The 23,021-nt window shown below is 41.6% G+C and overlaps 1 protein-coding gene across 2 annotated transcripts; it reads left to right on the forward strand.

Annotated features, from left to right (window-relative positions):
- Window positions 1–4,977: 4,977 nt before the first annotated feature.
- LOC119850923 (sterile alpha motif domain-containing protein 9-like) lies at window positions 4,978–21,269 on the forward strand. Of its 2 annotated transcripts, none has more exons than XM_038389823.2 (3): window positions 4,978–5,418; window positions 9,370–9,448; window positions 14,789–21,269. In XM_038389823.2, exons 2-3 carry the CDS (start codon window positions 9,435–9,437, stop codon window positions 19,614–19,616), a joined length of 4,842 nt encoding a protein of 1,613 aa, XP_038245751.1. In that variant the 5' UTR covers window positions 4,978–5,418; window positions 9,370–9,434; the 3' UTR covers window positions 19,617–21,269. The 2 variants fall into 2 exon arrangements, with proteins under 2 accessions (XP_038245751.1, XP_038245752.1); XM_038389824.2 differs by lacking the exon at window positions 4,978–5,418 and adding an exon at window positions 6,894–7,398.
- Window positions 21,270–23,021: the final 1,752 nt, after the last annotated feature.

Here is a 23,021-nt window from a genome sequence, read left to right on the forward strand (position 1 = left end):
CACTTGAACCAAGATTATCCCCTAAAACCATTTCTTCTATGAGGTCCTCACTAAACACCTAAACCAAATCTAAAATGGCATCCCCTCTAGTCGGTACAGCAACTATTTGATGAAGGAATCCATCAGCTATCGCATCTAGGAAAATCTGAGCCCTATTATTATTACTAGCACTGGTCCTCCAGTCTATATCTGGGAAGTTAAAGTCTCCCATGATCACGCAGTTTCCATTGGTATTTACTTTATTAAAAACATTAAAAGGGGCTCTATCCATATTCAAATTAGATCCCGGTGGTCTATAGCACATCCCAAGCACTATCGTAGGACAGGCTCTACTAGTTATCTTCCCCAATGTAATTTTTGCCCTGACGGACTCTGTCTTATCCATTGCATCGCTTCTTATTTCTTTACATTCTACCTCATCATTGATATACAATGCTACTCCACCATCTTTACCTTTATTTCTGTCTTTCCTAAACAGCACATACCCTTCAATACCTGTAGTCCAGTCAAGACTACTATTCCACCATATTTCTGTTATCCCTATAATATCTGGTTTCACTTCCTGCACCAGTAGCTCTAGTTCCTCCATTTTGTTACCTAGGCTCCTTGCATTGGTGTACAAACATCTTAATTTTTGCTTTTTGGCCTCACTCACATTTTGTACCCTATTAGGCACAGTCATTCTACAGCCAGTATAACCTATTAGACTGTATCCACACTGCCGTTCCTCCTTATATACATTCTCCTACCCACGGCTGTATCCTTTCTTACTTCATTTTCTTTCCTCTCAATGCTAAAATCTGGCATGGAGATTACCTGGACATCTCCCAACCATCTCCCCCAAATTCCTAGTTTAAAGTTCTCTTTATCAGGTGTGCCAGCCTCTATCCTAGAAGTCTATTTCCTTCCCTACTCAGATGAAGTCCATCCCGAGAGAACTGTCCTCTGTCCGTGAATGCCTCCCAGTGGCCATACATCCCAAAGCCCTCCTTATAGCACCACTGCCTAAGCCATCTGTTGACAGTCATAATCTTGTCACACCTTTGTTGCCCTTCTCTAGGAACAGGCAGAATCCCATTAAAGATCACCTGAGCCTCGCCTTCCTTAGGCATCTTCCCCAGCCTAGCATAGTCTCCCTTAATACTTTCCAATGAGAATCTAGTGTATCATTTGTTCCCACATGAAGGATAATTAGGGGATTCTTTCCCGCTCCCTTTAGGATCCTTTTCAACCTGAGGTCTACATCCCGTATCTTAGCACCTGGAAGACAGCACACCCTTCTATTCTCTGGATCAGCTCTGATTACAGGCCTGTCTATTCTTTTCAAAAAAGAGTCCCCGATCACATAGACCTGCCTTTTCCTGGTGACGGTGCTATTCTTCAGTCTATCCCCTGTTCCCTCTGGCTGCAAGTTCTTTCCATTCCTATTCTCCCTTATAATCCTCTTCAACCCATCCTGTATCCTCCTGGGGCTCATATTTGGTGTAGTCTCCATTGTCTCTTCCCCTTTTCCTATAGGACTAGCCACTCTTCTCTTCTTCCTTGCCCTTCCACCTTCAGCAACTACCTGCTGAGCCCCTTCTTCATTTTCCAACTCTGTAAACCTGTTCTTCAGCTCTATTTCTCCTTCACTAGCCCGTCTTTTCCTCTGCCTGGTCCTTTTAGTCACATGCTTCCACTGATCACTTTCCTCACCCAGTCTCCCCTCAGAATTCCCCAGCCCTGCTTCCATCTGTAAGTCTGAGCTTTTCCCTTCAGATACCTCATGTCTTTGCTCCATCATCTGCTCAAACCCCTTCCTAAACTCAACGAGACTTTCCACCTGCATCTCCAAACCTCGGATCTTTTCCTCCATCAGCTCTATCAGACGGCATTTCATGCAGAAAAAAACTCTTATTGTCCCATTACTCTGTGCTAACAGCATTAATTACTTCAAGTATGGTCTCATATTGAGTTGGCAATCACAGTTCACATCTCAGATGAGCCTAGACAGGGTGTTATTTTGATTTGTTTTTTTCTTGTAGTATTTTGCATTCATTATCAATTCTACATTGTCAGAGCACTGTCTGAGTAAACTTTATTCTGGACTGGTTGACATTCTGACTGCTTTGGCAAGAGTTAATTCTGGATCTTTCAGTAGTCCCTCTGAATTTTTTGTTCTAGATTCCAATCATAATCCAGTCTCTTGTGAGGGATTCGGTTAGCCCCCAAAATTGCAAGATAGGCTTTTCAACCATATGTTTCATTTTTACATGAAGTGCAGTATTCCTCACATTTCTGTACTACAGTTTCATAGTTAGCCTCCTCTGCCTGAGGTAACTGAAGAAGAGCTCTGTGCAAGCTCCAACATTTGTCTCTTTCACCAGCAGAAGTTGTCCAATAAAAGATAGTACCTCACCTTCCTTGTCTGTGTGAACTAAAGACTGTTAAATTCACCAAGAGCTTCAAAACCAGCTATTTACAAAAAAGGTACCTTCTGCAGCATTGCCAACCTCAAGAGATTGAAAATAATCAGTCAGACCACTGTAAGAGATCATAAATCATGACACTGGCCAAAAGAAATCATTAGGTTTTTAAAAAAATACTATATTGCTGGGGTCGTGGCAGGGGAGTCTGTCCTCTGATTTTGAGCTCCCTCTGTTCATCCCCAGTGTGTGTGTGTGTGTGTGTGTGTGTATGATAATTAGTGTTGTCCACTCTCCCAAGTGTATTGGATAAGGTAATTTGGGGTGCCACTGAAGGGGCTGTCACCTCCATATCTTCCTGTCACCTCTCCAGCAATTAATTCTACCATCACCCAACCCCAATTCCCCTCAGTTCAGCCCCTATTCAGTTCAGCATCCCTTCAGTTCATGCCTCCAACCCCTCAGTTCTACCCTCTGTCACTTCAACCCCTCCTCAGTTCAGCCTCCCAGCCCCAGTTCAGTCCCTCCAGCTTCATCTCTGCTCCTCCTAGGGATCTTCATCCCACTTTCCCAGGCCTGGGGGAGCTGCAGTGAGGTCCCCTCTCCCCCTTCCAGTCTGGGGAGGCAGCTCCAGGGACCCTTCACCTCCCTCTGCCCCTTGCCAGGCTGGGTGCTGCAACAGGGAGGGGAAGGAAGGAAGAGCAGAGGAGTTGTCCTGCGTGGGCAGCACTTGAGCCCTGCTAGCTATGCAGCCTCACCCCTTCCACTTGTGGCCCAGCTCCTACTGTCACCCCACACCCCCATCCGCCAGAGCCCTGAGGACACACACATCCCCCGTGGCCAGAGGAGCCCTGGCTGAACTTCCCCAGCCACTCTCAGCACTGCTCCCAGCACCGGGATGCCAGCCGTACCCAGCATCAGCTCAGCGCCGGGCCATTGGGTGCCCTCAGCTCCATCCCTAGGGCCAGGCTGCTGGCCAGCCTCAGTGTCAGCCCCATTTTCAGACCCCCCAAAACCCCATCCTGGTTGAAGTAGAGCATTTCCTGCATTCAGTGATGCCCACAGCCGTATACACCGTGCATACCATTGGTGGGGCAGAGCTAGGGAGGGCAGCAGCTCGAGCTCCCCTTGAGTTTTCTCAGTCCCCTCAGACTTGCTCAGTGGCTACAGAGGAGCTTAAGATGGGGAGTGACACTTCACCTGGGCGGGCCAGGCTGGAAGGCAGGGGTTGAGCATGGCACAGATTCAGGAGGCAAAGTGCTGGGCCAGCAGCTGCTGTAGGGATGGCTCCACTGGTATTGGCTGTGTCCCACTTTAGCCACTACAGATGTTTGGATGTATGGTCCTGTCCCCATTACTCACCATTAGGGACCAGAGCAGCTCTAAGCTGCTGGGTTCTATATCTCCCTCCTATCCTGTGGGAACAGCTTGGGGTTGCTCTGTGGGGAGAGCTCTGTCTGCAGCAGCTGTAATTGGTTATGCTGCCCTTGTCCAGTTGCCTCCTGGATTCCCAGCAGGCTATCAGCAGCCATGTAATTTTCCAATAAGCTGACCTGTTCGGGCCACATCTCTGGCTAGTGCATCAGGACCTTTCCCTCTCCCCCCAGCAGGGAGTATATGAGTGAATGTTTCATCAGGATAAGCTCAGTGACCCACATCCAAGCCTTGGGTTTTAGCCACCGCTGGAGTGCTCCCTCAATCTCTGGGCTACCATCCAGGGCCAGGCCCCCCTACAGATATTTCTCTGCATGAAAGCAACGGTGATGCATCTCCTCCATGATACCCAAATAATCAAGGATGGCAGCCTTGACTCTGGGGTAATCCTGAGCAGTCATTGGGTCAAGCCCCAGGTAGGTGGACTGCGCTGGTCCAGTAAGATGGGGGCTAACATGAAGGCCCACGGTCAGAGGCCACTCCACTGCTACCAGCACCTCCTCCGTGATAGTAAGGAATGCCTGAAGGTCATCACCAGGGCCATTTTCATAAGCTTCATTGGGATCAGCAGGTGGGGTGGGGTTCAACATCCGAGCTGTCGGACTTCCCATTGGCTTCCGGACACTGGAGAAAGGACAGGATTTGTTGCACCAGACATTGCTGCTGGACCTGTTGTTGGTCCACTAGGTCTCTAATCAGTGGTTGCAGCTGTGTGACAAAAGATTTGCCTCAGTTGTTCAAATTACCTTAAAATTTAAGGTTTGCAGAAAAACCTCGGGAGGGGGTTTAAAATAAAAAAAAATTATAACTTGTTTAATTGGACATAAAAGAGTGGTGGTAGTGTCAGGACCCTTTGGGGTTCTCACAGCAGGGTAAGGCTGGGTCCCAGAGTCAAGGATTGGAGTGAACTAGCAGATCGCCAGTCCGGATTACACCAGAGAAGAATGTCACATGTGTTTTTAAAGGTTTGGGGTTTTTAAGCATCATCACTTTGTCTTATACCAGGGGTGATTGCCCATATTCTCCACGAATTGTTGTGAATCTGTCTTCAGCAGACCGCCATTTTATGGCACTACATGGGGAGTGCAAGCATGTGGCTCCAATTGCCCCCATGACAGTGGGCACTGTGAGGTGTGTCATTCCAGCAGCTCCAGGGCTCTACTCTGCAGACGGGTCCTTCTGACTGTTTCATCCCCTCTCAGAAAGAAATATTTTGAGACAAAATCTGGCTTTGTGATCAGAAAGTTATTGAGGTTCAGAGACAGTAATTATTTACTTGTTTGTTTTGTTTTGTTTTTTAAGGGAAGATGCACCAGTAGCCAATAGGGGGTGAATGCTAGCTGCTGTCATGTGATTCGGTGATAGCAGGTCATGCAAGTGGATAACAGGAAATAAAGTTTTAGTTTCTTGCCAGCTTTCCTGTGTGCCAGACCCTTACTGCAACAAGATATTGTATTTGAAATAATTTAATCTTGTAGCTGATTTGAAGAAACAACTATATAACTATTTCACAAGTTTTCCTACCTGAATAAACACGTTTCTTCAGCTACTATACAAAGGAAGTTGAATAACAATCTTGGTAAGTGCACTATCAGTTTTTAGCTCTAACAAGCAAAAGATGCATATAACTTAAAGTATACTTTATGCAATGCTAAACCAGCTAATGGCTTATTTTGAATTTGCTCCTTTTTGGTGAAACTATTTTGTCAAAATATTAGACAGAAGCTATAATGGGATAAAAAGTGATATTCTCAGAAACCTTTTTTCCTGCTGAAAGAGCTATTAGTAGTAGCTGCAGAAGTGATTATAACAAAATAATTCAGTGGAAGCTACTAACTGAAAGATACTATGCTACTGTAATGAGGTGGTAAACTTGCTATTGCAAAAACAGAAGATTTTTACTTACAACAAGAAATTACTCACACTCCAGCATTATTTTTTAGTTTCATTTCCTGTAATGCTGGTTAGTAAAATGAAACTGAGCAGCATTACAGCAAGCCTACAAAATGAAACTTAAACCATCCAGCTTCAGACATTTCTTTCACTACATATTTTCCAAATAATGAAACATACAGTATTTGTTTTTAAATAATTATATTTAAGTGTGCATAAGCTGCACTTGTATTGCAAAGGTGAATTCTGGTTAGTGAAGTGATAACATTCAAATTACTTTCTTGAAATGTATTGGGAGCAACATTTTATTTCAGAAGGTGAAGGAAATAATTAGCGTGACAGCCATTTCAGACTTGATTCTAACAGGGAGGAATTGGTTACAAATCTGATGTTTGAAGGCAATTTGAGCTAAACTAATCATGAAATGATAGATTCATGATTCTTAGGAAAGGAAGGAGATAGAACAGCAGCATAAGGACACAGCAGACTTTTAACAGTACAGGTAGGTAAGGTCCCGGGGAAGAAAATCTAAGGAGAAAAGGAGTTCAGGAGTTTTCAAGGAGACAATATTAAAGGCACAACAGCAAAGTAACCAATGAAAAGGAAAGACAGGAAAAATAGTAAGAGGCCACTATGGATCCAAGAGGAGCTCTTTAATTACCTGAAAGTCAAAAAAGAAGCCTGCAAAAAGTGGAAACATGGACAAATTACTCCAGAGGAGTACAAAAAAATAGCACAAGCATGTAGGGACAAAATCAGAAAGGCTAAGACATAGAATCTGAGTTACTATAGAAAATTCTTTCCTGGGTATCTGGCTGGTGAATCTTGCCCATATGCTCAGGGTTTAGCTGATTGCCATATTTGGGGTCAGGAAGGAATTTTCCTCCAGGGCAGATTGGAGAGGCCCTGGAGGTTTTTCGCCTTCCTCTGTAGCATGGGGCATGGTTGACTTGAGGGAGGCTTCTCTGCTCGTTGAAGTCTTTGAACCATGATTTAAGGACTTCAATAGCTCAGACATGGGTGAGGTTTTTCATAGGAGTGGGTGGGTGAGATTCTGTGGCCTGCGCTGTGCAGGAGGTCAGACTAGATGATCAGAATGGTCCCTTCTATCTATGAATCTATGAATCTATAGAATGAGTTACACCTAGTAAGGGGCATAAAAGACAATAAGAAGAAGTTCTATAAATCATTAGGACCAAGAGAAAGACAAAGAACAATGTAGGTGCATTGCTTAGGGGGAAAGAAAAGCTCATAACTGATGACATCAAGGCTGAGGAGTTTAATGCCTATTTTGCTTCAGTCTTCACGCAAAAGGTTAACTGTGACCAGATACTAAATACAATTGATATTAATAGCAGGGTAAAAGGGATGCAAGCCAAAATAGGAAAAGAACAGGTTTACAAATATTTAGATAAGCTATATGCATTCAAGATAGCAGGGCCTGATGAAATTCATCCCACAGAACTTAAAGAAACTAGCTGAAGCAGTCTTGGAACCATTAGCAATAACTCATGAAGGACAAGTGAGGTCCCAGAGGACTGGAGAAGGACAAACACAGAACCTATCTTTGAAAAGGAGAACAAAGAGGACCTGAGGAACAGTAGCCCATTCAGACTAACTTTGATAGCTGGAAAGATACTGGAACAAATTATTAAACAAACAACTTGTAAGTACTTAGAAGATAACAGAGTTATAAGTAACAGCCAAAAGGGATTTGTCAAGAACAAATCATGCCAAACCAACTAATATCCTTCTTTGACAGAGTTACTAGCCTATTGGATGGGGGGGAAGCTGTAATTGTGAGATATCTTGATTTTAGTAAGGCTTTTGACACAGTGCCATGTGACATTTTCATAAGCAAACTAGGGAAATGTGGTTTAAATGTAATTACTATAAGGTAGGCATAAAACTGGTTGAAAGACAGTATTCAAAGAGTGGTTTACTGTAAAACTGAGGGACATATCTATTTGGGTCCAGCTGGGGACTCTCCTATGTCTGGTACTATTCAGTATGTTCATTAATGACCTGGATAATGGAGTTGGGAGTATGCTTATAAAATCTGCAGGTGACAAGCTGGGAGGGGTGGCAAGCAGTTTGGAGGACAGGACTGGAATTCAAAAGGACCTTGACAAATTGCAGAAATGGTCTGAAATCAACAAGATGAAACTGAATAAAGACAAGTGCAAAGTGCTTCACGTAGGAAGGAAAAATCAAATGCACAACGAACAAAACTGTGAATAACTGGCTAGCGATAGTACCGCTGAAAAGGATCTGGGGGTTATAGTGGATCACAAATTGAATACGAGTCAACAATGTGATGCAGTTACAGAAAAGGCTAATATTCTATGGTGTATTAACAGGAGTGTCATATGTAAGACACAGGAGGTAATTGGCCCACTCTACTTGGCACTGGTGAGGCCTCAGCTGGAGTATTGTGACCAGTTCTAGGTAGCATTTTAAGAAAGAAGTAGACAAATTGAAGAGAGTCCAGAAGAGAGCAAGAAAAATGATAAAAGGTTTTGAAAACCTGACCTATGAGAGGTTTCAGAGTAGCAGCCGTGTTAGTCTGTATTCGCAAAAAGAAAAGGCGTACTTGTGGCACCTTAGAGACTAACAAATTTATTAGAGCTCTAATAAATTTATTAGTCTCTAAGGTGCCACAAGTACTCCTTTTCTTTTTGACCTATGAGGAAAGATTTAAAAAAACTGGGAATGTTGAGTAAAGAAGATTGAGGGGAGACCTGATAACAGTCTTCAAATATGGCAAGGGCTTTATAACGAGAATAGTGATCAATTGTTCTCATTGTCCACCAAAGATAGGACAAGAAGTAATTGGCTTAATCTATAGAAAGGGAGATTTAGGTTAGATGTTAGGAAAAGCTATCTATCTACAGGGATACTTAAGCACTGGAATAGACTTCCAAGGGAGGATGTGGAATCCCCATCACTGGAAGTTTTTAAGAACATGTTAGACAAACACCTGTCAGGTATATTTGCTCCTGCTTCGGTTCGGGTGGCTAGACTAGATGACCTCTCGAGGTCCCTTCCACCCCTACATTTCTCTGATTCTAACTTGCTAGGCTGAAAATAGTCTCCCTGCCACTATGTGCTTTTCCATTTTAATGTCCTTTACAAGAATTTCAGTTTTATGTCTGTGATAATAAAACAAACTCCATAATAAAGCAACTTGAATCCTGAGGAGTGAAAAGAAAATAAGCAAACTTGTTTTTAGAGAATGCTATTTAAAAAATAAGTGCTATACTTTTAGTATTGTTAATAATCAATTATATAGCATCATAGGTTTACAAGGTACTTTACTAACATAGGGGTTGATTTTGTCTCTTCACCTCACATAATGTGAAAAGAATGGAGCCAGGTCAGATGGATCTGTGGAAAGGATAAGAGATATGGAAGCAAGGCTCCATGGCATACTTGCCACCTGTCCCCAAACCCATAAAACCTGGACTGGAGCCAGAAGAGTGGCTTCATTCTATGGCATGCCATGCACTTCTCCAGCCCTTGAAGCAGTAAGTCCCAAAATCCTGCCTGTACTTGTAACTATACAGCGGTGGAGATAGGCAGCCTGAGAAATTATGCTGCTAGGGAATCTTAGATAATCTATTGTTCCTTTTTTCAGCAAGCAGGAATTCTCTTCACTGAAAAGGACTAAGAAGAAAACTCTTCAATCAGAAGAATTCCATTATGGGGACAAAAAGGTACATTAGGCTGATTGGTGCCCCGATGAGCAGCGGTAGCTGCAAGTGATTCAATTAGGGAGTCATAATTTAGTACAAATAGCCCAAGGTTCCCCTGAGCTCAGTGAAAGAGAGAGGGTAATGTGGAAATTCAGTTTGGTCACAGCTACTTGGCCAGAGCAAGGCACACTGGAAAGCTGTAGAAAGTTTAAAATGTGTTTGAATTAGCTGATTATTGGTCTCCTTGTCCCACTAGTGATCTATGCCTTTTTCAATTTCTTCTGGCTATCTTTCCAGCACTAATCTCTGCTCTAGTGCTGCCACCTTCCTCTGTCATGCCTTTTCATATTGGAATTAACTGGAGCTGATCCCAACCCAAATCTCAGCTCCAGTAGATTCAGATCCAAACTTTACAATTCAGGCCCCATTTATAAAAATAATGGACAAAATGTTGAAGAAAAATGTAAGACAAATTCTCTTTTCTCCTGTTTACTCTACAGTAGCCAGTCGAATATACAAACCATCTGGGATATAATTGACATAACTAGACAAAATGGTCATGAGTGTGATCCATAAGCTCATCTCTCTCTGTCTTACAGAAGGCAATATACCATAGACAAAGCAGTTTCATCTCCAGACAAAGCAGAATGCACAGAAACTTAAAAAATTTGATAGTGAAACTTGGATACTAGTTTGATATAATAGCATTTGGTAGCATCAGTTAAAGAATAAAGCAAAAAAAATCAACATCAAAATCTGTAGTCTTTGTTGGCTAAGAATTACGGTTGCATGCCATAAGATGTCACAGTTTTTCCATCCCAACCCACCCACTGATGGCTGAATGTGGAATAGCCACCACTGTGCCTTAGTTTCCCTTCTGTTTTTCAGCCTATTCCAGCTGTTAGTGGCCTGACCCTCTGTCCAAGACACAGTCAAGAGTTTAATCCTTCCAGGGCCACAAATCCAACAAAAATATATAGACAATTAAATCTGCAGCCCCAGTCGATCTCAGCTGGCCACCCTCTCCCGCACAGGCAAGGGTCAGCTATAATGAAATGTCCTCACATTGGTCTACAGGCTCCTGTGATTCATTTCACTCCACTGCACAGTCTAGGGCTGGCATAGTTCTCCACCTTCCCAAGGGATCAGGCAGGCCACCATCCCTCAGCAGTGTTTCATTAGCAAAGAGTGATGCTGAATGCAGGTTAAGTATGAAATCCTGTGCACTCCTCTGTCCATCTGGTTGTGTTGCTTCCAGACCAGTTCCTCATATTGCCTGTTTCCCTCAAAAACAGTCCCTTCAGGAAGCCTGGGCCCTCTGACTCCAATTCCACCAATCATGCAACATCTTCCATACTTTACAGACATTTTAATAGAAACATTAAAAACAAATTATTGACACCCAGATCCTCACCCTGTATCCCTTCAGCCAGAGGTTGCTAGAACATAGCCGAGTTGGAGTCTTGCCTTTACCACAGATTCAGCTGATTGCATAGTCTTTGAGATAGTTGGGTCTGCTCAACGGGTGACCACACTGGGAGTGACCTCTCTTTGTCTCCCTATCACCTGTTTCCAAGTCTAGCAAACTCTTGCTCTGTGGAGTCTTCTCTCTCCTTGTGGGATTGACCTCCAAATGATTCTCTGTCTCTGTGTCCTGTGATGATCTCTGTAGCTCTGTATGCCTTCTCTAGGTGTGGTGTCTGCTGGCTCATAAGTGTCTCCCATTCCTTTGGATCTCTTGTCCCTCTTGCATGTCCCTCTTGCATAGTCATCTTGCCATTGCACTCCTCATGACTCGTTTAGTCCCCTCTTTCTGGTGTCTCTCTAATGGCTGGATCCTCACATGAGTGATGGTCTCCAGTTGACATATGGGTTCTGTTACTGCAGCCAGGTGTGAAGAGAATGTGGACAGATAATTTATCATTCCTATGAAGTGTTGTACCCCTTTCACATCCACTGAAGCTGGCATGTCTCTGACTGCCTTGATCTTGCTGGGATCTGCTTTCAGTTTCTCTGATGTGAGCAGATGTCCAATGTATGTCACCAAATATTGTTTGAGTTGCAGTTTTTCTGGGCTGAGTTTTACGTTCTTGTACCTGCCTTGCTTTAAAAATGTTTGTAGTTTTCTGTTATGATCTTGTTCATCTTCTGTATCATTGCTCTTTCCACCTACAATGAGGATATCATCTGCAATTATTTTCACCCCAGGCAATTCTTCGAGCACTTGGGTGAGTCTTCTCTGGAACACCTCTGCTGTTTTGCTTAGGCCAATTGGTATGCATAGCCCCCTGTAGCAGCCAAATGGTGTTGCAAAGGTTATCAGCATGCTGGACTCTTTATCCAGGTTTATGTGCCAAAACCCATTCCTCACACTACAGACCTTAAAGATTCTGGCTTTGGAGAGTTCTGGCAAGATGTCATCAATTGTGGGCAGTGGATAGTGGCATCTTTTCAATGCCTGATTCAGAGGCTGGGGTTCTATGCAGATGCCTAATTTGCCTGATGGCTTCTTTACCACAACCATGCTGTTTACCCAAGCTGTACTGGTCTCTACATGTGCTACGATATCCCTACTCTGCAGACTTTCGAGTTCCTTGCATACTGGAATTCATAGTGCCACTGGAATTTTCCTTTGTGGTAAGCACACAGCTTCCACATGGGCCTTCTGACTCCAGTTCCACTGATCATGATATAAGCAGCTCCTGACTCCAGTTCCACGGATCATGATATAAGCAGCTCCTGGTCTTCCCTCAGGCTCACCTCGGGAATAGACTGTCTGCTTCCTGCCCTTCCAGCCTCTTTGGCCTTCTATCAGGCCCCTTCCCAAAGTAGGGAACTTACTACAGCTTCTCCTCTGGGCCTCCTCTCCCCAATTGTCCTTCTCTCTTTCCTCTTTTATATCCATCCCCTTTACCTGAGTACACCCTTCCCGTGTGCAATTAGTGAGGTTACTAGCACCCTCAGGCTCCCTTTCACAGATGGTGTGGGGTTTATACCCCATCACTTACTGTCTTCAATGTTTAAACATCGGCAGCTTTGCAGTGGAAAGCTCTCTCAGAAAGTGTAAATCAGGATCAACTCTACAGAAGTGAAATGAGTACAACACAGTAAAACCAGTGTAAATGAGATCAGACCAATTTTCTTTAGGCATTCCCAGTCTCATTGCTTTATTATTCATTTTTATTTTATTTAAGTTAGTGTTTTGCTTGTGAAAGGTGCTTGATAGACATCAATGAAAACTAAAACTTTAGCTTATCTGAAAAAAACCTAAAGCAGTGGTGTCCAACCTGTGCCCCTCAAGACTCTAAAATTTGTCCCCCCAGGGGTGACTGTGTTAAGAAGAAAATTTGTATTTGATTGTGAGTTGAATTATGCCCATCCCTCAAACTGCAGTCTGTGGTTTCTAAACTGAAGTGTTTGAATCAGCCCTGTGACTACACTGAGGAGGTAGGAGGTGCTACCTTTCCAAATGCAGCCCACCACTTCCTCCACAATCCCAGGAGACGTTTTGCTGGGAGCTGTCCCCTCCCTATTGCAGCTCCCTATTACAGCTATATCTGTCATAATGAAGTCCAAAATAATTACCTCGTGTGGGGTGGTGCACATTTTGCAAAAGAAAATCATCATCTGTAATTTTTAGAAATTCTAATGTTGTTTTGCCACTGCTCTAATGAGACCTCCACCATGTATCCCAAATTGAAGTCCCCTGTGATAACACAATTTTTTTCTTTCCACAAATTACAGACAGCAATTTAAGGAACTACCGGTACCCACCCTGTTCTCTGGTGATGCAGTGGTCAGTAACAAAGACTAGGAAGCACCCTTCTTGGGCTTTGTTAGTTAGTACATTGATTCATATGCATTTGGGATCCTGATGTTCTGATTTATCAATGACTCTAAAGCAGATAATGATGTCGATAATGTAGAGTGCCACCCCCAGCCTCTTTGAGTCACTCTGTCCTTCCTAAACAGGTTGTAACCAGTGATTTTAGCATTCCAGTCATGCAGATCATCCCACCAGACTTCAGTAATGCCAGTTATAACACATTTCTTCTCATCAGTGAAAAGAAAAGGAGGACTTGTGGCATCTTAGAGACTAACACATTTATTTGAGCATAAGCTTTCATGAGCTACAGCTCATGATTGCGTCCGATGAAGTGAGCTGTAGCTCACGAAAGCTTATGCTCAAATAAATTTGTTAGTCTCTAAGGTGCCACAAGTCCTCCTTTTCTTTTTGCAAATACAGACTAACACGGCTGCTCCTCTGAAACTTCTCATCAGTGAGAATTTTCCAATTTCTCTTGTGTAGGAGGAGAGTGTAGCTTTGAACACTCCATTGCCTATTTTGCTGCTGGGTTGTGGAAGCCCGAGGAAAAGCAGGACAGGAGTTAAACTGGCTCTTACTGTGCCTAGAAGAGTGTCTAGCAAAGGATGGCTCTTCTCCCCACACAGCCAACCAGGGCAACCCAGGAAAAGGAAGAGAATCTGAGACCTAACTATCAGTTATAACTACTTGATTCTCTGACGTAGGGACGCTCTGACCTGCACCAGGTGCCTCTAATCCTCAATTATGGATTATAGAGCACAGCACATCTCAGCCATTTCACCTCACCATCTGACAAGTCCTTCCCACTCTGAAACACATCCTGCACCTGCAGCTTGGTGAGACTATAATAGGAGATAGCTAGGTTGACTCTATACCTATTGGAGGATTCCCCAGCAGGGGTCTTATGAGTGTTTTGTTCACTGTCTGCATGGAGCAAAAGGCATGGAACAGAGCAGAATATTTGCCTCAAACTATTGATTGTGGGCTCTTATTTTTTAAATAATGAATTCGGCCTTCAGGCGGAAAAGGTTGGACACCACTGAACTAAGCACTGGGAGCGAAGTACAGCAATCCCCAAACCACCTCACCAGTGGTTTCCCTGCTGAGACTACAAACATAGTATCAATTCGATCCAATTGTGATAATGGAGTTTGTGGTTTGAACATCTGTTGACCAACAAAGGGATCAAAGCTTCCAACTCATTTGATATAGGCCACCAAATAGCTATCAGAGACTCACAAATTTTGTTCATTATTGACCTTAATTTAATTTAAATCAGGGACTGCAAAGTGAAATATCTTTATTCTTTTTGCAATAATATTAAAGCTAATTTGTTTGACATATGTAGAGCCTTAAACTCTATACAAGAGCGAGGCATTGTTATTATCTTCTCCATGTAGACTAAGTGTTTCTTTATATTATATTTCAGACACCATTAATGAAGGAATTTGATGGTAGATGATTTTAAAGAGCTTTTAAAAACTAATATACTGTAATAGATAACAGTTTTGGTTATCTTGTCTTTTTCTTTCAAGGGCTAAAGTTAAAAACCTTGAGAAGAGTGAACAACCAAATCTGCCTCCAAATATTGATGACTGGACAAAAGAACAAGTAAAACAATGGGTAACTGAAGAACTTAAGATTGACCAGAAATATGGTGAAATCTTGTTTAGCCAAGATGTGACAGGTTCAGCCTTGAAACTGTTTACTAAAGAACATCTTACAGCTATAGGCATAACGTATGGCCCAGCTCTTCAAATTATGAATGCGTTGAAATGTAACTTTCTAGTTGAAAGCACAGCTCAGACAGTTAAACAAGAAGGTAGAGAAAAGACCTTTGATGAAAAATATTTAATGGAGAAGGAAGATGGAGGAAGTGCAAAGCAAGACCAAAAGAATAAAGGAAAATCAAAGTCAGCAGATGCCAGTGAGTCACAAGAACTTAGATTATCTGAATGCACAGAGTCTATGGAGTCTATGCTCACAGATAGAACAGAAAACAAGTTAGGTGAAGCAAAAGATAAATCAAAGAAATTACTGGAAAATAATCAACATCCAACCAGACAAAACTGTTTGCCATATCCTTTTAATGAGTTTCATAATAGTCGTCGTTATATTCAGCACTATATTCTTAATGTCCCTGAAACAGGGCCACTGAATCTCATTGAGCCAGCACATGAGTTCAAACTGTTCACAAACACAGAGAATGCAACAGAAGAAGATATTAAGCTGAAATTTAGCAATGAAACCTTTAGATTTGCTGCTGCATGTATGAATTCCCGCACCAATGGTACTATTCATTTTGGAGTAAGCAACAAGCCACACGGGGAAATTATAGGCGTGAAACTAAGCAGTAAAGATGAATTTACTGACTATTTTAATGAAAAAATTGAAAAGTACTTTGACCCAAGTTTTGCCTGTGTTGCAAAAGCCTGCATTAAGGAACCTAGATTTGTGGAAGTATTATTGCAAAATAACACTCCATCAAATACGTTTGTCATTGAAGTAGATGTAGTTCCAAACCACACTATATGTGAAACAAAATTTTTCAAAATAAATAATTACAATTTTAAGACTAAAACTTGGGAACCATCTTTATTTATACGGGATGGACCCAGCTCTAAAAACATTCTTAATAATCCAAAAGAACTCCAGTCATTTAAGTCCAAGATTATATTTGCAGCAGATTGTCGAAAAGCAGCAGAGGAAGAGCACAGAGAAAAACGAAAGAAGAAAGAGAATGAGGGTCGAAAGCTGATTAGCCTACTCACAGGTAGCAAGGACTTGCTGGATAATTCCTATTATGACTGGTATATATTAGTAACAAACAAGTGCCATCCATCTCAAACACAGTACTTAGACTTTTTGCAGGAAGTAAAATGGTTTGCTGTGCTGGAGTTTGATTCTCAATCAGAAGAGATTGGGGTGGCCAAAAAATACAGAGAAAAACGAGGTGCAAACCTTCATTTTCCAGATCAGTATCAAATGAAAGGCAAATCATTTTCTGAAATAATTGAAGATCTGAATCTCTATCACCAGCCCAGCTGGATTTTCTGCAATGGCAGATCAGACCTTAATGATGAAAAATATCAACCTTTAGATCCCCGTTTGTGGCAACAAAAGAGGGCTGCTGAAGTCAGGAAATTGATTTCATTTCTTTCACACCCAGATGTACTGCAAAGAGGAAAGTTTCTAGTAGTGTTTCTTTTGCTCTCCGAAGTGGAAGATCCAGGGGATCCCCTTATTGAAACATTCTGCACATTTTACCAAGATCTGGAAGGGCTTGAAGACATGCTCTGCATTTGTATTGGTGCACAAACAGTCCAACTATGGAAAGATCTTCTGCAAGCTAGATTCATTAGTCCAGAAGAACTTACTAAGAGATGTGTTGCTAATTTAAACCTTCCAACAGTGAACGGCACTATCCTTAAATTGAAATCTGTGACACAGTCTTCTCAGAGGCTTTTACCATGTAATGGTTCTTCTACTGTTCTTCTAAAGAAGGAAGAAGACTTCATGACAGCACTGGAAATACTTTGTGAAAATGAATGCAAAGACACCGATATAGAGAACGATAAAGTTCAGTTTTCTGAATTCAGAAAATCTCAAGAAGAGCATTTTTACCGGGGTGGCAAAGTCTCATGGTGGAATTTTTATTTCTCTTCTGAAAACTATTCTTCCCCCTTTATCAAAAGGGATAGTTATGAAAAACTTGAAGAGTTGATTCAATCTTCATCCTATTCCTCTACACAAAAACCATCAAAAGTTATCAATCTTTATCACTCTCCAGGCTGTGGTGGAACAACCTTAGCTATGCATGTTCTCTGGGAGTTAAAGAAGAAATTCAGATGTGCTGTTCTGAAAAATAAAACTGTTGATTTTGCAGAAATTGGAACACAGATGACAACTTTAATCACCTACGGCGCAACCAACCAAGAAGATTACTTGCCAGTATTACTTCTTGTAGATGATTTTGAAGAGCAAGAAAATGTCTACCTTCTGCAGCATGAAATTCAGTCAGCTATAGCAAGAAAATGCATTAGCTATGAAAACCCTCTAGTGATCATCATAAATTGTATGAGATCTCAGAATCCTGTGGAAAGCTCAAAGAGCAGTCAATCAGACAGCATTAATCTAAAACACAAACTTTCTTTCAAAGAGCAACGGGCTTTTGAGAAGAAACTGGAAGAAATTAAACAGCAGCATCAGCACCCTGAAGATTTCTATTCATTTATGATTATGAAAGAACAATTTAATCCAGAATATATAAAAAATGTGGTCAAGAACACACTGAAAGGTTTGGACATTAACAGCAAACAAGGACAACTTATTTCCTTCCTAGCAATATTAAACTCTTACATTACAGAGTCCACTATCTCAGTATCTCAATGTGAAGATTTCTTAGGAATAATTGGCAAACATTGGGGTAAAGAAAGTTTAGAAGACAAGATGGGAATTTGTTCTAATATTCTAATACAAAGTCAGGTACAAGAATATGGAACATACAAAGGAGTGCGTATCATTCATCCACTCATCGCTAATTGCTGTCTAGAAGAATTTAACCTAACCTATAGGTTAACTAAAAGTGCAATAACACTGCAATTGTTAAAACAGAATTTATTTTATGATTCTGGCTTAGGAAGAAGAAAACTTCTAGATGATGTGCAAAGTATGCTACTTACCAGACAACGTAAAGAACATGGAGATGACACAGACACATTGTTTTCCCCATTAATTGAAAAAATTCAGAAGGAAGAAGGTAGTGCTGAAGTTGAAAGCGTGCTACGTGAAGGAGCCCTTCGATTTAGCCAAAACCCATTCATTTGCCAAGCCTTAGCAAGACACTACTACATTATAGACAAGAATTTTGTCTCTGCACTGGAGTGGGCCAAAAAAGCCAAAAAGAGAGCCCCTAACAATTCATATATATCAGACACTTTAGGCCAAGTCTTTAAAAGTCAGGTAAAAAATTGGGTGGATGAAAATGCAAAAAGGAAGGTCATAACTGCTGAAGACCTGAAACATTTGCTAGAGCTTGCTAAGTGTGCTTCACAGGCTTTTAAAGAATCCCAACAACAAAATGAAAGTACAGACAATGTAAGAGAAGCTTTGCAGCTCCAAAAGTGTAAAAGGAGGTATGATACTTATAATACAGCTGGTTATTTGGGGGAGATAGAAACTGGTCTGTACACTATAGATATTCTTGGGTGTACTCCTCTTTTCAACAAAAAAAATCCATTGTCCCAAGAAGATATGCTACAATATTTGTCAGGAAAGCATCCCATCCCACCAGCAACTAGTGTCACTGAAAGTGAAGAATATAAGTTGGCATTTGACCATTACTATTGTTATTTATCTAATTTGCGCTCAAGTTTGAAAGAGGCATTTGACTTTTTTGAGAACTACTTTGTCCTTCTGAAAACAAAAAATATTGAAAAAGAAAGTGTGGAGTTCAAAATACGTAAGAAGGTTCGAGAATGTTTCAACAAATATGCAGAAATATTTTGCCACTTGGATCCTGAGATATCGGGGGACAATCCAATGAGCTCAAAACTCAGTTTGCCTCGGCAGGAGGATCAGTGCAGGAGAAGTTTGGAGGCTTCCAAAGCAGACAGGTTCTCTGGGCTTTTGGAGTATCTCAATAGTCACGAAAAGGCTGAAAGCAAAATGGAAGACATAGTGAATAAATATACATTTTTGATTGAAAAATGCACACACACCCCCCTATGGAGGGAGAAACAGAATTTCATTTTGGCAAACATTGTTCTCAGTTGTATTAAACCTAAATCCAGGAAGATATGTGCTCTTCATGAATTGAATGCACAGCTTAGAAAAATCCTACAGCAAGTAGGTCTAGAGCATCGATTTTCAGAACCTTACTTCTTAGCCTCTTTATTATTCTGGCCAGAGAATCAAAAACAATTAGATCAGGATTCCAGACAAATGGAAAAGTATGTCACATCACTGAAGAAGTCTTTTAGAGGACAATACAAACAAATGTGTCGTTCCAAGCAGCCTATTGCTCATTTCTATCTTGGGAATAGTAGAGGTCTGAATAGGCTTGTTCACAAAGGAAAAATAGATCAGTTTTTCAGTGAGCTCCAAGTACATGACCTGCATTCCCTGTGGCAAAAAGGATGCATATGGGAAGAAAAGGTTGTCCAAGATCTATTGCTTCGTCTACATGGCAAGGTCAAAAATGATCTTGTCTATGTGGACTATGGAATTGATGAAAAAATCAGTATACCAGTGCGACCCGCTTTCTTAGGCCATCTCAGAAGTGGCAAAAGCATAGAAAGAGTGTCTTTCTATCTGGGATTTTCCATGGATGGTCCAATAGCATATGACATAAAAATGATTTAAGAGTTTGAATAATTAAAGTCTGATATGCTCCATTTCTACATCCATGGAGCCTTTTAGATACATTTTTTTAGCCTTAACACTTCTTTATTCATAGCTTCAGAAGGCAGCATCCGGGTTTCTGTGCAATTCCCTCTTCTGTTCCTCCAGCCTCTTCACATCTAGTGCAGAGCTCTCTAACTGCTCTCCTATTTTCCAGATATGAGCGCTGTGGTATGATATGCAGACATGCTGATGCAAAGCAAGATTCTTGAATGGCTGATGTGAAGAAAGATATTATTTAGCCTGGAAAGAACTTTGCAGACAAAATGACCCCAGCATGGTTTGTTTTTAAAATGCCATGATGGTTATAAAGCCCTATGACCTTCTGGTACATACACGCCCCCCTATGCTCCCAGCTGTTTCTTTATTTTTACTATTTTCCTAAAAGCATTAGGTCACCAAGCTGATACTCCTATACATATTGAATGTACATAGAACATTGATCAATTAGGGTCTGATTCTCCACTGCCTTTACCTTATGTAGTGATTTACCTTGTATGTTGTGGGTGTAAAATGCTACCAAATCAAAGGGTAGCATTTTACACCAACTTTGCACAAAAGTAAATGACTGTACAAGGTGCAAGGCAGGGGAGCTCAGGCTTTCGGGTAGCTATGAAAATAACCTTTTGATCTACAGCAAAATATATCTATAACAGCTATATACTCATATTTTAGATAAACAATAACTAATATTTTTACTCCAGGAAAAATCAAGATTCCCCTTCCTCTTCCTCTGAGATATTTGAAAATAAAGATAGGACTAGGGTACAAAGAAGGATGCAAGTATTTTCTGTTTTGACTTACAAGGCACTGAATGAAAGAACATTACTATTTCTGGCCCATTTTAAATTGATCTGAGTTAAAAATTTCAAAAGTGCCTAAGTCCCATTTTCAAAAGGGACTTAGGCACATAGGAGTTTGGAAATAGAACTTAAGCTCCTAAATCACTTAAGAAATTTTGAAATTTTACCTTGTCACATATTTTCTAGATCTAAAGGTTTACCCCCTCTGGTGGTTTTTCCATATTAGGGGCATTTGTTTCTTTCCAGTGGTTTGTTCCTTTTTAACACTGATCACTGTTGTCATCAATGGAAGAAACAACTGAATGCATATGCAGGAAATTGCCATTTCATATCCTAGGGTTGTATTATAAATTTTCCACAAAGAAAAGTGCACTAGTATGAAATATCAAAAACAGTATGTTACTGCAGTCTGAGGATTCTTCACAGTTATACTTCTAAACTGTGTGAATATGATTATCAGACTTTAAATTTATTAAGTTAGTAAAATTTACATAAATAATATTCTTTCAGAATTACTTTAAAACTCTGGATGTGTCAGTAACTTAGGATGTACCATATGTAAGACCCAATCCAGCTATGGGATTTCAATATGACTAATCATCTGAGTAAGGTCTATTCCAGCTATTGGACAACAACCAATACCTGATGCTTCAGAGTAAGGTGAAAAAACAAACCTATAATACATCTAGCCAAAAAGAAAAGGAGTACTTGTGGCACCTTAGAGACTAACAAATTTATCTGAGCATAAGCTTTCGTGAGCTACAGCTTACTTCATCGGATGCATTTGGTGGAAAATACAGAGGGGAGATTTATACACACACACAGAGAACATGAAACAATGGGTTTTATCATACACACTGTAAGGAGAGTGATCACTTAAGATGAGCCATCACCAGCAGCGGGGGGGGCGGGGGGGAGAAAACCTTTCATGGTGACAAGCAAGGTAGGCTATTTCCAGCAGTTAACAAGAACTCTGAGGAACAGTGGGGGGTGGGGTGGGGGAGAGAAATAACATGGGGAAATAGTTTTACTTTGTGTAATGACTTATCCATTCCCAGTCTCTATTCAAACCTAAGTTAATTGTATCCAGTTTGCAAATTAATTCCAATTCAGCAATCTCTCGTTGGAGTCTGTTTTTGAAGTTTTTTTGTTGAAGGATAGCCACCCTCAGGTCTGTAATCGAGTGACTGGAGAGATTGAAGTGTTCTCCGACTGGTTTTTGAATGTTATAATTCTTGACGTCTGATTTGTGTCCATTTATTCTTTTACGTGTTTGACCAATGTACATGGCAGAGGGGCATTGCTGGCACATGATGGCATATATCACATTGGTAGATGCGCAGGTGAACGAGCCTCTGATAGTGTGGCTGATGTGATTAGGCCCTATGATGGTGTCCCCTGAATAGATATGTGGACAGAGTTGGCAACGGGCTTTGTTGCAAGGATAGGTTCTTGGGTTAGTGGTTCTGTTGTGTGGTGTGTGGTTGCTGGTGAGTATTTGCTTCAGATTGGGGGGCTGTCTGTAAGCAAGGACTGGCCTGTCTCCCAAGATCTGTGAGAGTGATGGGTCATCCTTCAGGATAGGTTGTAGATCCTTGATGATGTGTTGGAGAGGGTTTAGTTGGGGGCTGAAGGTGATGGCTAGTGGCGTTCTGTTGTTTTCTTTGTTGGGCCTGTCCTGTAGTAGGTGACTTCTGGGTACTCTTCTGGCTCTGTCAATCTGTTTCTTCACTTCAGCAGGTGGGTATTGTAGTTGTAGGAATGCATGATAGAGATCTTGTAGGTGTTTGTCTCTGTCTGAGGGGTTGGAGCAAATGCGGTTATATCGTACAGCTTGGCTGTAGACAATGGATCGTGTGGTATGATCTGGATGAAAGCTAGAGGCATGTAGGTAGGAATAGCGGTCAGTAGGTTTCCGATATAGGGTGGTGGTTATGTGACCATCGCGTATTAGCACCGTAGTGTCCAGGAAGTTGATCTCTTGTGTGGACTGGTCCAGGCTGAGGTTGATGGTGGAATGGAAATTGTTGAAATCATGGTGGAATTCCTCAAGGGCTTCTTTTCCATGGGTCCAGATGATGAAGATGTCATCAATGTAGCGCAAGTAGAGTAGGGGCATTAGGGGACGAGAGCTGAGGAAGCGTTGTTCTAAGTCAGCCAAAAAATGTTGGCATACTGTGGGGCCATGCGGGTACCCATCGCAGTGCTGCTGATTTGAAGGTATACATTGTCCCCAAATGTGAAATAGTTATGGCTGAGGACAAAGTCACAAAGTTCAGCCACCAGGTTAGCCGTGACATTATTGGGGATACTGTTCCTAACGGCTTGTAGTCCATCTTTGTGTGGAATGTTGGTGTAGAGGGCTTCTACATCCATAGTGGCTAGGACGGTGTTTTTAGGAATATCACCAATGGATTGTAGTTTCCTCAGGAAGTCAGTGGTGTCTCGAAGATAGCTGGGAGTGCTGGTAATGTAGAGCCTGAGGAGGGAATCTACATAGCCAGACAATCCTGCTGTCAGGGTGCCAATGCCTGAGATGATGGGGCGTCCATATTTGGAATGT

Source organism: Dermochelys coriacea, chromosome 2 (assembly GCF_009764565.3).
Source record: "Dermochelys coriacea isolate rDerCor1 chromosome 2, rDerCor1.pri.v4, whole genome shotgun sequence".
In the NCBI taxonomy this organism is placed as follows: Eukaryota; Metazoa; Chordata; order Testudines; family Dermochelyidae; genus Dermochelys; species Dermochelys coriacea.